Source organism: Galeopterus variegatus, unplaced genomic scaffold (genome assembly GCF_000696425.1).
Source record: "Galeopterus variegatus unplaced genomic scaffold, G_variegatus-3.0.2 Scaffold4419, whole genome shotgun sequence".
Classification (NCBI taxonomy): domain Eukaryota; kingdom Metazoa; phylum Chordata; class Mammalia; order Dermoptera; family Cynocephalidae; genus Galeopterus; species Galeopterus variegatus.
Genome location: NW_007730530.1, coordinates 81,350 through 95,618, shown reverse-complemented (window position 1 = coordinate 95,618; position 14,269 = coordinate 81,350). Strand labels below are relative to the sequence as shown.

Sequence of the window (14,269 nt, the reverse complement as noted above, 5' to 3'; positions counted from 1 at the left end):
GTTTTTTTTTTTTTTTTTTTTTGTCTTTTTGTCTTTTTTTTCGTGCCTGGCAATGGATCGCAACCCTCGGTGTTGTGCCCGCACCACGCTCAGCCAGTGAGCGGGAACTGGTCTGCATGTGGGATCCGAACCCTCGGCGGGAGCGCAGCCGCACTTCCCAAGTGGCGCACTGTAGCAGTGCGCCACCGGGCCGGCCCTAAGCGATCTTAAAGACACTATATAAAGACATGGTTTAAATATAAGGAACTGACAGAATGAATGACCTCTATATGATATATCTTAAATGTCCATATTCTTTTCCATTTTCCATATAAAAAATGAATGAGTGAATAAATATGCTATAAAAAAGCCACAGAAGCAAGGCCATGAAACAGAGAGGTAACAGGTTTAAAATAAAGACCACTGATAATACACATCACCAGTCTTGCAAATTTTTAAAAATAACATTTGGTTTTTCTTCTGATTATAAAAGTGATACAAAGTAGTAGAAAATTATAACAACATAAAACAATATAAAATAGCAAACAAAAATCATCCATTATCCTATTGGCCATGCTCTTAACACACTGGTATATAACCAATCTTTCAGTTTTTTTTCTATGCATGCACATACACAGAATTAATTTTTAACACAAATTTGGGATATTCTTTCGTACTAATTTTATTCTACTTAAATTATAAACAGGAGCTGGCCAGTTAGTTCAGTTGGTTGGAGTGCAGCCTTATAACACCAAGGTCACTAGTTTGGATCCCTCACCCCCCATAACAGCCAGCCGCAAAAAATAAACAAACAAACATATTCCTATGGCATTAAAGACTACTTTATAACAATTTTTAACTCTTGCATAATAGTTCATTTTAAAGATCAAAATTTAATCATTCCCCTAATTGGTTCTACTCTTATATAAGTAACACCCTTTTTATATGTATCTAGGTACCTATCTAATTATTTATTTAGAAGAAATTTCTAGACGTACACTTGCTGGACCAAAGATAAAATCTTTACAAGGTTCTTGAAATATACTGTCAAAGTATTTTTATTCTAATAAGAAAGGCTGTTCAATTTATATTCCTATCAGAAGTATGTGTTAATGCCTTCTTCCTAAATTCCTCGTCAATACTTTAATCTTCACTAATTTAATAAGTGAAAAATGTTTCATTTTAATTCATATTTATCACTAAGACTAAACATCTTTTTCTTATATACTTAGTTTTCCTTTGTTTCTTCATTTATGAATTACTTATTTTGCTTAATTCTTCTATAAATTGTCTAATTTAATATTTGTGATAGTCATTTTTCTTATGGGGTTGTATGAGATTTTTATATATTAAAGGTATTAGTCTCTGTCATATATGTTGTAAATATTTTTCTCAATACATTACCACAATTTGATTTTTTAAATTATTTTCCCCCCAGGTGTATCCAAGCATAAAATACAAAAATTGTATATATTTATGGTGTACAACATGATGTTTTTATGTATACATTGTGAAATGATTACCACAACCAAGCTAATTAACATATCCATCACCTCAAGTTATTTTCTTTTTTGTGGTGAGAACATTTAAGATCTACTCTTTTAGCAATTTTTAAGCATATAATACATTATTATTAACTATAATCACCATGCTGTACAATAGATTTCTAGAACTTATTCTTCCTATCTCAAACTTTGTACCCTCTGACCATCAACTCACCATTCCCCACCCCAACCCCTACTGTTGAAGCCACTGTTCTATTCTCTACTTCTTTGAGTTCAACTTTTCTAGACTTCACATATAAGTAAGATCATAAAATATTTGTCTTTCTGTGCCTGGCTAGCACAATGTCCTCCGGGTCTCTTTTTTCTTCATATAGGTTTTTATTCCACTTAGATTTCAGTTTGATATATGATATAAAAAAACCTAACTTAATAATTTTCTACAAAGTCAATCAATTCTACCCACATCACAAATTGAACAAACAATTCTTTTTCTAATTATGTAAAATGCCATATTCATCTTTAATGAAATCTGTACAAATTATGTATTATTATTTGTTTATGGTCTTTATATTCTCTTCCATTACTGAGTTTATTTTTGAAAAAGTACAATAATTTTAATTACTCTGTCTTAATAGACATTTAAATAAAGTATAATGTTCCTTAATTTTTTCCCAAGAATTTCTTAGCTGTTCTTTGAAACTTTAATCTTTCTAATAAAATTTAGAATCAATTTTTGATGTTAAAAAATAAATCAGTGGTTTTTAGTATATCCATAGAGCTGTGAAGCCATCAATGTTATCTAATTTCAAACATTTTCATCATCGCCCAAATAACCCCATTTCTATTAGGAGTCACTCCTCACTTCTTCCTCCCCAGCCTCTGGCACCCATTAATTTGCTTTGCATATTCTGAACATGTCATTTAAATGAGATCATACAATACACACATGGGGCCTTTTAAATCTGGCTGCTCTCAATCATCATAACGTTTTCAAGATTCATGATTCATCCATGTTATAGCATGTATCAGTACTTCATTCCTTTTTTATAGCCGAAATTCCACTGTCTACATATAGCACACTTTGTTTTCTATTCCTCAGATGATGGACAGTTGTTACCATTTTTTGGCTATTATGAATAACTTGGCTATAAACATTCTCATACAAATTTTGGTATAGACATTATTTTCAATTCTCCTGGGTATATAATACCTAGGAGTGCAATTGCAGATTCATATATGGTAATTCTTTTTCCCCAAGAATACAATATATTGTTATTAACTAGTTTTTTTTCCCCCAGACATGAAAATTCTGTTTAATTTTTTGAGGAAATACCAAACTGTTTTCCACAGCTCACTATTTTACATTTCTACCAGCCATATCTAAGGGTTCCAATTTCTCCACATCCTCATCAACACCTGTGATTGTCTGTCTTTTTATTTTAGCCATCCTAATTGGTGTGAAGTGGTATCTCACTCACTGTGGTTTTGATCTGCACTTCTCTAATGGCTAATGATGCTGGGTATCTTTTCATTTCCTTACTGGTCATTTGTAAACCTTTTTTGGAGAAATGTTCCTTTGTGACACCATATCAACTCTTAATTGGCTAGTAGTAATAAACTCTGCTCAACTATGAGTTTTTCTCCCACCCTACCCTCACAAGTGAGAATATTTTAAAACTCACCTAAATATATATATGTTCATTTAAACATGCAAACATCATAGGGAACATAAAACAGAAAATTAGCCTCATAATTCCACCCCAAAGCACCATTAACCATTCTTTGTTCTCTAGCTTCTATTTTTATGACTAGAAAACTATTACATGCTTACTAAACAAAATACAACAAAAAATATCTATAACAACACTGTGTGTGCATGTATGTACAAATATCTACTGAGCACTTACTATGTGCCAAATACCGTTCCAAACACTTTGAAGACTCTGTTGTCTCATTCAATGCTAATAAATATATTAAAAATTATGTTAGGTCCACTGCACATTTAATTTTATATCCTTAACCTACTGTAAATATTTTTCTTTAAATAATCTTCTTAAATGTAATTTTTGGTCACAACAAATATCCCAGTTTGTGATGGACTGTAATGCAACTAATCCCTCACTATTGGAAGGTGAGATTCTTTCTAGTTTTTCACTATTATAGATGCTACTTTTATACATCAAACTTTCAGATTTAATATAATGGCCAGTGTTTACCGAATACTTAGTAAGAGCACAGTGATAGCTACTTTATGTGGACCCTCCCATTCAATTTGTATCACTTGATGAGACAGGAATTATCATCATCCCCACTTTACAGATGAGGAAAAGGTCAGAGAGGCTAAGGAACTTCTTCAAGGCTACACAGCAAATTAGTGATAGAGCCAGGATTCAAATTAGGTCTGTATGACCACTAAATGGAGATGCACCATTATTTCTTTAGGATAAATTCCTGGAAGGAGAACTGTTCGATTAAAAATAACACCACCACCCCCTTTTTTAAAAGTCTGATAAATGCTGCCATGTTGCTGCCCTTCAGTAAGACTGTAACAGTTTCTACAATGCTCATTTTTATACCCTGATACCAGATAACAGCACTTTAAAAAATCCTTTTCAATTTTCTAAGTAAAAAAATGCCAGCTCATTTTTTATGTACTTTGAAGTTGCTCTACACTACTGGTATTTTTATTATTATTAGCACTCTACAGTCGTGTTTTGCATATATTAACAAATTCTATCATCTATTGAACACCTGATTACCCATATACAACCTCCTAAGAGCAATGAGCTAGTCTCTGTGCTTCATCTCAGTGTCCCCTATGTGTACAATAACACCTGGAGCATTGTAAAAAGCAGCAGGACCTGTGTGGCTTACCTAAATTATCTCCAAGCCTCACAGTGGATAGCTGATTTTCATAGTTAGATTTTAAATCTCATTTTACATACAGGAACCTGGGATTCAGAGATGCCAACCAATTTGCATAAGGTTACACTACTAGTGAGGACAGAGCTGAAATTCAGACCCATATCTGTTTGACTGTAAAACTTATTTTATTTCTACGACACTCCACTGATGCAAAGAAAGAAAAGGCTTTTAGGATCATGCAAAACATTTTATGCAGACATAAATATCATCTTGACTTGTTTTCAATGAAGGGCAAAGGGAACCGTCTTGGTTGATTGCCTACCAGGTGTCAAACCCAGCACGGGGTCTGTTACCTTCCTCATTTGGTGTCGGTTTATAAACCGCCTTTGGATATCTGCAAAGCTCAGTTGCCCACGTAGGTTTAAAATCCTTAATCTTATTCTCATGGGCATTGGGAAGAAGTTGTCAATTTATGATGCAAGGTTATTTTAATACATCACTTATAAGGAGTAAATGGTTTTTAAGCAACTGGTTTGCTTATCGGCTTCAAAAGAAGTAGGTATTTCTAGGAAAATCAGTCTATCTCTATCTATCTTCTTTCTTCTTTCTTTTCACACACACATCTATGTGTGCAACTGCTGTTTTCTGCTCTTGCACACACAGGTGCATGTGTGTAACTGCTGTTTTGCTCTGCTCCCCCATCTGCCACCTGGGAGCGCTGCCGCGCTTCCCAAGCGGCGCACTATCCAGTGCGCCACCGGGCCGGCCCCCTACACTACTGGTATTTTTGTGATTACTTCCTCTAATACACAAAGCACAGTAGAACATGTTCTACTAGCTGGGCCCAGTGGCTTATAACAATAAAAAGGAGATTTTGCAAATTTAGCACTCTTCACTGAAAACTATAGTGTGAGAGATCCTTCAGTGATGGTAGTGACAGGAAGAAAAGTGAGTTCCCCCTTTGGCAGGTCAAGGAAGGCTGACAACAGGTGAGCCCAGCAGTGCACCCAGGCAGCTGAGCCAACACACCATTAATGAGTTGTCATCTTTCACATAAGATGATCTCAAATAACCAGGCTTGGCCTTTCATGCCTGATTTCATGGGAATGTCACTTGAAAATCCACATCACGGCAGGAAAGTTGACAAAGACCTCTCAGCTTACCTGAACTCTGCCATCCTTTTTATGGCCAACCCTCCCCATCTCCCACACACTATCAAGTTGTGGACTTGAGATGACTGGCTCTAAAGCACTCCACATACCTGATAACACACCAGATAACTTGTAGTCACTTCTCCAGACTCAGACTATGTTATCGCAGCTCCCTCTGGTAACCATTTTCAATGAGTCCAGTGTGGATAAAGAACCATTTCTTTGCACTCCCACTGTGGCCTGAGCTTCCTTCACTTCCTGCAAGTGTCACTCTGCTCTGTAACTGCTGGTCTGCTTCCTCAACCAAATTTTCAATTTGTTTAGAGCAAGCTCTTTGTCTTTACTGCCACACCCAGTATACAGGACTCTGGCTAGCAATGATAGGGTTGCAGTACTTTTTCATAAATAAATTACACTGAGTTGACCAAGCAAACTGGTAGATAATTTCACCTAACTTCTCTACCTATGGGGGAGCAGAGAAAGGAACTAAAATTTAGTGAGCCTATATTAGGTGCCCAGTACTTCATATTAACTCAAATAACTCTCACAATAATCCGCTGAGGTAGGCAGTAGAGTCCCTATTTTATAAATGAAAATATTAAAGTCTTACTTTCCACACAAGCTAGTAGGGCTGGAATCTGAACCCAGGTCGATGTGATTCTAAACCATTGTTCTTTCTACTTGATTAGGCACATAAACTGGAAAGGAAAAGGCTACTCTTCCAGAATTGTGGGCTTAAAATCCCCTGGAAGTAAAAACTCTCCTATTTGTCCTAATGAGATAGGGTGACCCCCACTTTTATAACATACGCAATTCGCTTCTGTGAAACTGCTTACTGTGTGACAAGACAGATTGATTAAGTTTAAATAGTGTTTGAATTGCTTAAAAATGTTATTGTTTAAAAATCCCCTCAGCTCTTCAGCCCCCTTGATAGAAGTTAAAAGCTAAATATTAGCCTGCACTTAGAGAAGTTTGAATTTTGTTTGCTGTTCCCCACCCAAGCTGCCCCTGAGTGATTAACTGGCTTGTTTCAGCTTCTGTTATCAGCTTGCACTAGGCCTCACCAAACCCCCTCCTCACGCCAGGAGGGTATGTGTGTCTGTGTGTGACAATATGACAACTATAAGTGTGTGACTACTTGATAATTTTAACTGTGTGACTAATGTAAAAATGTGCCTTTTAAAAAACCCTCTAAACTTTAAGTCAGGACTGTTCTCTTCCGAGACTTTCTTGGAGGGACAGTCGCTGGCTGGCCAATAAAGACCCCCTTTTAAATTCTCAACTGGGTATCCTGGTTCCTTTTCTATGTGGCAGCCTCACAACACTAGAGGAATCTCAAGCAAGGAAACAAAGAGGGGAGAGGGAATCTGGGAAGGGAGATGTAAGAAGAAGGAAGTAAGCTAAAATTATAAAACGCTTCCCCCATTAATCTGAAAGCACCACCTGGGGCACTTTAAACTTCAACTTCACTTCTTTTCATTGTCTCCAAGCCTGAGAAGATTTTTAGAAGACACCTCTATACTCTTATGGCACTGTGATACCAAAAGAAGAGAAGAAAAAATTGAGACACTGTAGTATATAAGAAGGAGCACATGGGATACCTGGCTCACACACTGATGAATAATAAGTGGTCAAGCTGTGGATAAATCTAAGCCATTAAAATTCTGTGGAAGCCTCCATCTCATTTCTAAACTAAACCAATTAGGCTGAGAGAGTTTCCAACTTGGCTCTGCATCCAAATAAACCCCCGAGGCTGTGGAAAATCCTAATCTCTGGATCTCATCCTCATTCTGATTTAGTAGGCCTAGAGTGAGACTTGGGAATCCCACAGTAACTTATACACTCAGCCAAGTTTGGAAACATCTGGGTGAGATCTTCTGTCCCTGCCCCACTTCCAGGAGAGGAAACTGAAAAGACAGCTAGCTGATTCAGGACACTAAGTCACATAACCAGACTACCAAGAAACAATAATTCTAATACTATAAGGCTTAATAATCCTTTTCTGTTTCAGGGCAAAATGAATTATAATCAGTCTTCCTTGACTACTTAAACCTGCCTTTGTTCTATGAATGCACCAGCCTTAAGAGTGCCAAAAACTGCACTGGTGGGGAATGTAAACTTTTTTTTAATTGCTAAGGTTTCCCTAGAGGTATCAGCTGTCATGATCCTCTTGGGCTGCAGGATCATTAGTTCCTCTACTTTACTTCTTTAAAGCTCTTCTGAGGATGAACTACTAGCAGATTTTAAGGGCAGACAGGCAGTCTGCCAAGGGAGACTGAATAATACCCCTACCTTGATATCTAGCTTGGCCATGTGTTGTAAAACCCAGATGCGATGGGACCAGGCATTATAGTTGCTTGGGTATCTCCCTGCTGCTTCACCACAGACCTCCATCTCTTCTTGTATTAGTTGCTGTGTCCTTTCTACAGGAATTGTACCCAAGTTTCCTTTCATCACAAAGGAAGGCAAGGAGATTTCCTGAATTAGCTGTTGTAGCACCCATCGCCTGTTAAGGTAGCATGTGGGAAAGAGAATGAAGAAAGAACATGAACTAGAGAGGAAAATAACCAGTTTTCTTTGTTTTTTAATTTAATTTCTGTTCACAGACAATGCAAAATAATACCTGTCTACAAGCCCAGTTTTTTGCAAAGTGGGGAGGGGTTGTCATTTTGTTGTTTTTGAAGATAATTAAATTCAGCAGCATGGATGAAGGGGGGAAAAAGGACAAATGAGAAAGAAAAATCTTTCTAAAACTTTAAGATCTGTCAAAAAGAGAATGTCATCAATTCCAAACTGACAACTCCAAAAAACTCCATTTGGCCAGCAAATGTAAAAGCAACTGGTCTTTGTGCTTGTGTGTGTGTGTGTGTGGTGATGAGGGGGTATTAATCAATGGCTGGTAAATATTAGAAGAGAAGTCATAGTTTTGTTTGTAAACAAGAAGCTGCATTTTGACAGCTTTCATTAAGCAGAATTTCTATATTACAACATAAAATCTGGAAAGAAATACATGTAATTAGTTAAACTATCAAGGAGGTTTTAAAATGTGTTTTTCCAGATTTTTCCCTTTGTCTATTTAAGATTTGCATTAGCATATGTTTAAATCAAAAGCACTAACAAAATGTTTCTAACTACTTAATGTCTTTAGTTTCTACATATATTTCCTCATAGAAAGTCTTTTAGACTAAAATTTTTCAACCAAATAGGAAATTGAGTAAGAACACTCATTTTGTCATTTTTAAATAATAGAAGATTTTATTTAACAAAATATTGCTTTATAAAAAGAATTAAACAAGCCAATAAATGGACACATATTTAATACTACCTTCTCCTGTCACCACTTATTTCTAAAATCCATACACACAATCATATACCTCTCTGACACCTACTATTCAAATTTCTAGTAAGGAAGAAAATACAAGTATACAAGTGACTATGTGGTTTGGCAGGAGCTGATATGCAATGCTGGGCAAAGACAAGATTACAGCTAAGACACCTTGAAACTGACATAAGATACTAAAAATGCCCAGGATTTAAGACAAATTTGAGTGGCTTAATAAACCACAAACAGACTTCTTCAAAGTAACTTCTCCACTGTCCCTGACCAGCAAGCCCACACGATCCCATTTTGGTCAAATAAGAGTAGTTACATGGGGTCCAAGAGGAATATGCTTCTAGACAGCCAGGGTTTTAAGAGTCCTATGTGCATCCTGATTATCTGTCTCAGGCTTTTTACCTGAAAGTGTTCTTTGCATTTATGGTCTTAGCAACTTTAGCTCAGCCTAGACACCATTCACTTCAGCTGTCCTTAGCTTCCTCTGTAAGTTAACAACCATCACCACCACCATCTTTACCAGGAAAACAACGAAATGCATTTAAAAATCCCAGTTGTTCACTATAGTCGAGTATCTAAAGGCCATCTCCACAACTGCTTCAGATAGCTAATAACAACAGATAATATTTACTGAGTATTTAATATGTACCAGCCACTGTGGTAGTTGTTTACATGTATTATCTCAAATAAACTCAACCATTAACTCTATGAGATTGGTGTAATTTTTATTCCCACTTCACAAATGAGAAAACTGAGGCTTGAAGAGATTAAACAATTTCCTATGAATGCTCAGATACTGGGTGATAACCCCTAGATTTAAACGTAGGTAACTTGACTTTAGAATTCATGCTCTGAACCAAAATGTGACCCTGCCTCACATGCTATGTCTCTTTTTCCAGCCATTCTGGATCCTAAGTAAGAGTACCATGTTGTAAATTAAACACACCTGTGAATCCATGTTTCTGGACTCTTCGGAAACTTAGTTAAGGCCAGTTTTCCCAGATGTAAGTCCTTAATTGGATTTAAAGTGCCAGCAAGGATCAGCTCTTTCCTGTAAAAAAAAAATTTTTTTTAAATTACTTTATCCTTCTGTACAAACAGTCTGCATGGTTTTTAATATAACCTTATTGTGAAGTGAATTTCCAAGAATAATAAAAAAAGCCAAAACCCCAAACAGTGGTATATATAATTCTTATAAACGTCTTATACACACATCAAGAATGTATTTTCATAATGTCAAAATAAGCAGAAAAAGAAGTTCGTAAATTAACAATGGAACATTAATTATTTGGGAGAGGGCAAAGGGGATTTCTGGCATCATTTCTAAAAGTTACATGACCTGATAGAAGTATCTGCAGGGTGGATCCAATCTCAATCAAGAATTGCTCTAGCTTCCTAAACAGAATTTGATATAATCTAGTTCATTACAAAAAAAAAATGAAGAAATGCGACAAACACATACGATAGAGATATAAGGAAAAAAATCATTAATTGACTCACTACCCTAACAAAATTACTATATTTATTTTTGAATTGTCCTTCCTGCCTTTCCCAATATGCATTTATATCTTAATACATAATTCTATATCCTGTTCTCATTATATCTTAAGAATTTACCTATCGTTCTTTGTAATGAACATTTGTAATCTTTGTAATGAACATTTTAAATGATCAAATAGTTTTCAGTCAATAGCTATGCTGTAATCTAATGACATTTTCCCCTGTTGTTAGACATCTCAGGTTGCTTCCAGCTTTTTGCTATTCTAAAAGAATTCTGGAGATCCTGTCATTCACAGCAACATGGATGAGCCCGGAAGTCATTATATTAAGTGAAATTAGTCAGTCACAGAAAGATAAATACTGCACATTCTCCTTCACATGTGGGAGCTAAAAAAAGTTGAGCTTTCTATAGAAGTAGTAGAACGGTGGTTACTAAATGCTGGGCAGTCTAGAGAGGGAGGGCATGAATAAAGAGAGACTGGTTAATGGATACAAAATCAAGTCTAGATAGAAGAATAATTTCTAGTGGTCTATAGTAGTACTAGATGTCTATAATTTATTGTATGTTTCCAAATGGCTAGAAGACAGGAGTTCAACTGTTCTCAATAAAAGGAAATGATAAATGTTTGTGATGATGGATATGCTAATTACCTGATTTGAATTTCACACACTACATACATGTATCAAAATAACACACTGTACCTCATAAATATGTACAATAAAAATTTTTTAAAAATCCAAGCAATCACCTAAAAACCTGTTTAACAGCTGGTGTTACTTCCTCTCAGTTTAAGGGGAATAAAGAATTCTTTGACCCCAAAGAAAAAAAAAAAATTCAAGAATATCTGCTGCATAATGGATCACTCATTAAAGAAAACATTGTGACCAATTAAAAAATCTGTATTTTTAAAAGTATATTCTTTGCACTTTGAATAAGCAGACATGTGTTTCTAAGAAAAATTTTACACTATGGTTTTTTCATGAGTACTTAAGTATTCTATTTTCTTCTAAAACTGAACTATCCACTCACTGCAATTACTTTGATGCCAATTTTTGTTTCTACGATTATTTTATTCTTCTGATATTTTTTCTGAAAAAGGTATTTAAATCTATATATTTAACAACAACAAAAACAATAAAAGAATTCTGGGGGAAAAAAGCTTTGTACTTATGATCTCTTTCTTTTGTCCAAAAGAGGTATTAACAGGTGAAATACTTGCATGGCAACTGACTAGTCCATTCCTTTTCGAAATATAAGCAGCAGAAGTAATAGCAATGGAAGGTTTTTGTTGTTTTTAAAACTGTTCAAGCCCGACCAAAGCTTCAATACAATTATAAAGAATGTCCTGCAGGAGCTTTCTACCTCTCAGGTAAATACAATTTACATTTAATTTCTCAAATACATTTTTGATAACAAGCTGATATTACTGATTACACTCCCAATTAATTCTCAATGTATCTATTATTTTATAATAAAACTAGATAATTGGCTAATATTTATTAATCTTAAAATGTCCTTCCTGTGGCAGGGCTGATTATTCATTTATCTTAGAGAAGTTTAAACCCAACAAAATCAGAGCCCAACTCTTACGTTTCACATATTTAGATGGATTTAGATCCTAAATACCACAATACAGCTTATTTCAAAAGCAATGTACTGTTTCTAAGTTTTTTTGTTCCTATTTCTAAATTTTCATTTGATAAGGAAAATAACTTTTTAGTGAAAATACTAATGATAATAAATACTTGCATTTTATAATAATTTTTAGGTTAGTAACTTCACTCTAATAATCTGAAGTGATTCCTAGGTTTATGGTCGCTTAAATGAATGGATTTACTGACTATATTCCTTTCAATGTAAAAGAAACCTATTTGTCATTAAAAAAACATTTAATGCAACAGAGAACTGCTTTTGCAGTCTTGGATCCGTTGTCTTCTGAAATCAGAACATTGCGTTTATACAATAAGTTGGGATACCTATGAAGTAAAAGGAGACAAACAATTGCTCTATATGATTTTAACTACTTTGTAGAGCAGTGTTTTTCAAGCTGGAGTTCCCTGACTGCAACATCAGTATCATCTGGAATTTCTGAGAAATGCAGATTCTCTGGCCTCACCCCAGACCCACTAATCAAAAACTAAGGTAGGCAATCCGCATTTTAACAAGCCCTTCAGGTAATGCACATGAAAGCTTAAAAACCACTACTGTAGAGAATTTATTGCATTAAACTTAATTTACATTTACTAAATGTAAGGCCTCTCCTATTTACAAATACCTTCCTTTATTCCCATATTTGAGGGTACTTCAAAAAGTTCATGAAAAGATCCATATTCTCTTTTAATTCTATTTTTCCACAAATGTTCTAAACTAATCTCATATATTCATATATAAAGAGAGGCAGTCAAAATTTTCTTCAGAAAAGAGGAAGTCACCTTATAACTGAGTCTTTACAAAGTTCCTTAAATTATGGGCACTCTCTTGATTTCTTTATTTCCAACAACAAAGTAGTATTTTGGAAAGACATTTTAGCCTGAAACAAGCTCAATTAATGGTATATATGAATGCTTAAAAAGATCACCTGACAGAATCATAAAAAAGGAAGCAAAATTTTAATATCGGGGCCGGCCCGGTGGCGCACTCGGTAGAGTGCAGTGCTTGGGAGTGCAGCGGCGCTCCCGCCAAGGGTTCGGATCCCATATAGAGACCGGTCCGCTCACTGGTTGAGTGCGGTGCGGGCGCGACACTGAGGGTTGCGATCCCATTGCTGGTCGCGGTACGGGTGCGACACCGAGGGTTGCGATCCCGTTACCGGTCACGAAAAAAGACAAAAAGGAAAAAAAAAAATTTAATATCAATTTAATAAACATTCTGGGGGCAGGACTGAACATCTGTAGGTGTTGGATATTGTGAAAAAGTTTTTTAAAGATGAATGAATTTAAAAAGAAATATGGTAAGTGGTTAAGTTATGGCAATCATATAACCTAGAGATACAATTAAAAAAACTACTGCTCTACTGTATTTAAATGGGAATCTGGCTTGTGATAAAATTTCCAGTCACACATGGATTCAAAAAGTGCTGTTGCACAAACAACTTAGATATAATATTATGGGCTCTGGAAAACTGCTAGATAACTCAAAAAAATGGCTCTCAGGAAGACAAAGTAACTAATGCTAATAAGTCATGAGTCTGAATAAAATTGATTAATGATATGTGAGTAGGAAAATGAGGAATTTATAAATTAAAACATTTCAAGTCATTTTAAAGGTATGTAATAAATTGGAATAAATATCATAAGAAGGGATTTATTTATTTCATGTACATCCCTTATAGCTTACATATTGATATTAACCTGAAATTTTAAAGATTTTTCTTACTGGGAAGGGGGGTACTTCCTTAAATTTGAGGTGACTTCTTTTTCAGGTATATTGTAAATAGCTTCTATTTTCACACTAAAAGATTTAAGTGGCACATTGCTAAGAGAGGAAGAAGGAATGAAGCAGGGGTCATCAAATAAATGTGGGGAAAACTAATTAGGAAAGGAAAAGGCATCTGTTATATTCTGGGATTAGAGAGCAGGGTTTGTAAGGAACGATGCCATGCTGCATGAGCAACCTTGCTGTGGAATGAAATTTATGTGAGGGCTGCCATTTTTAAAAATTAAGATAAGGGCCGACCCCGTGGCTCACTCGGGAGAGTGAGGTGCTGGGAGCGCAACGGCGCTCCTGCTGCAGGTTCGGATCCTATATAGGGATGGCCGGTGTGCTCACTGGCTGAGCGCGGTGCAGGCGACACCAAGCCAAGGGTTGCGATCCCCTTACTGGTCACGAAAAAGGACAAAAAAAAAAAAAAAAAAAAAAAAGGGAAAAAAAAGGGGAGGGGAAAAATTTTTTAAAAAAAAAAAAAGAAAAAAAAAAAAGGAATGAAGTCTTCCAA

The 14,269-nt window shown here is 35.6% G+C and overlaps 1 protein-coding gene across 1 annotated transcript in view; it reads right to left on the bottom strand.

The window, feature by feature from the left end:
• Positions 1–14,269, bottom strand: part of PTAR1 (protein prenyltransferase alpha subunit repeat containing 1) — a 45,496-nt gene that overhangs the window by 6,107 nt on the left and 25,120 nt on the right. The window contains exons 4-5 of the mRNA XM_008587533.1: positions 9,781–9,885; positions 7,793–8,006 (exon numbers count right to left, since the gene is read on the bottom strand). Coding sequence (XP_008585755.1) covers positions 7,793–8,006; positions 9,781–9,885 — 319 coding nt within the window. The remainder of the gene's footprint in view (positions 1–7,792; positions 8,007–9,780; positions 9,886–14,269) is intronic.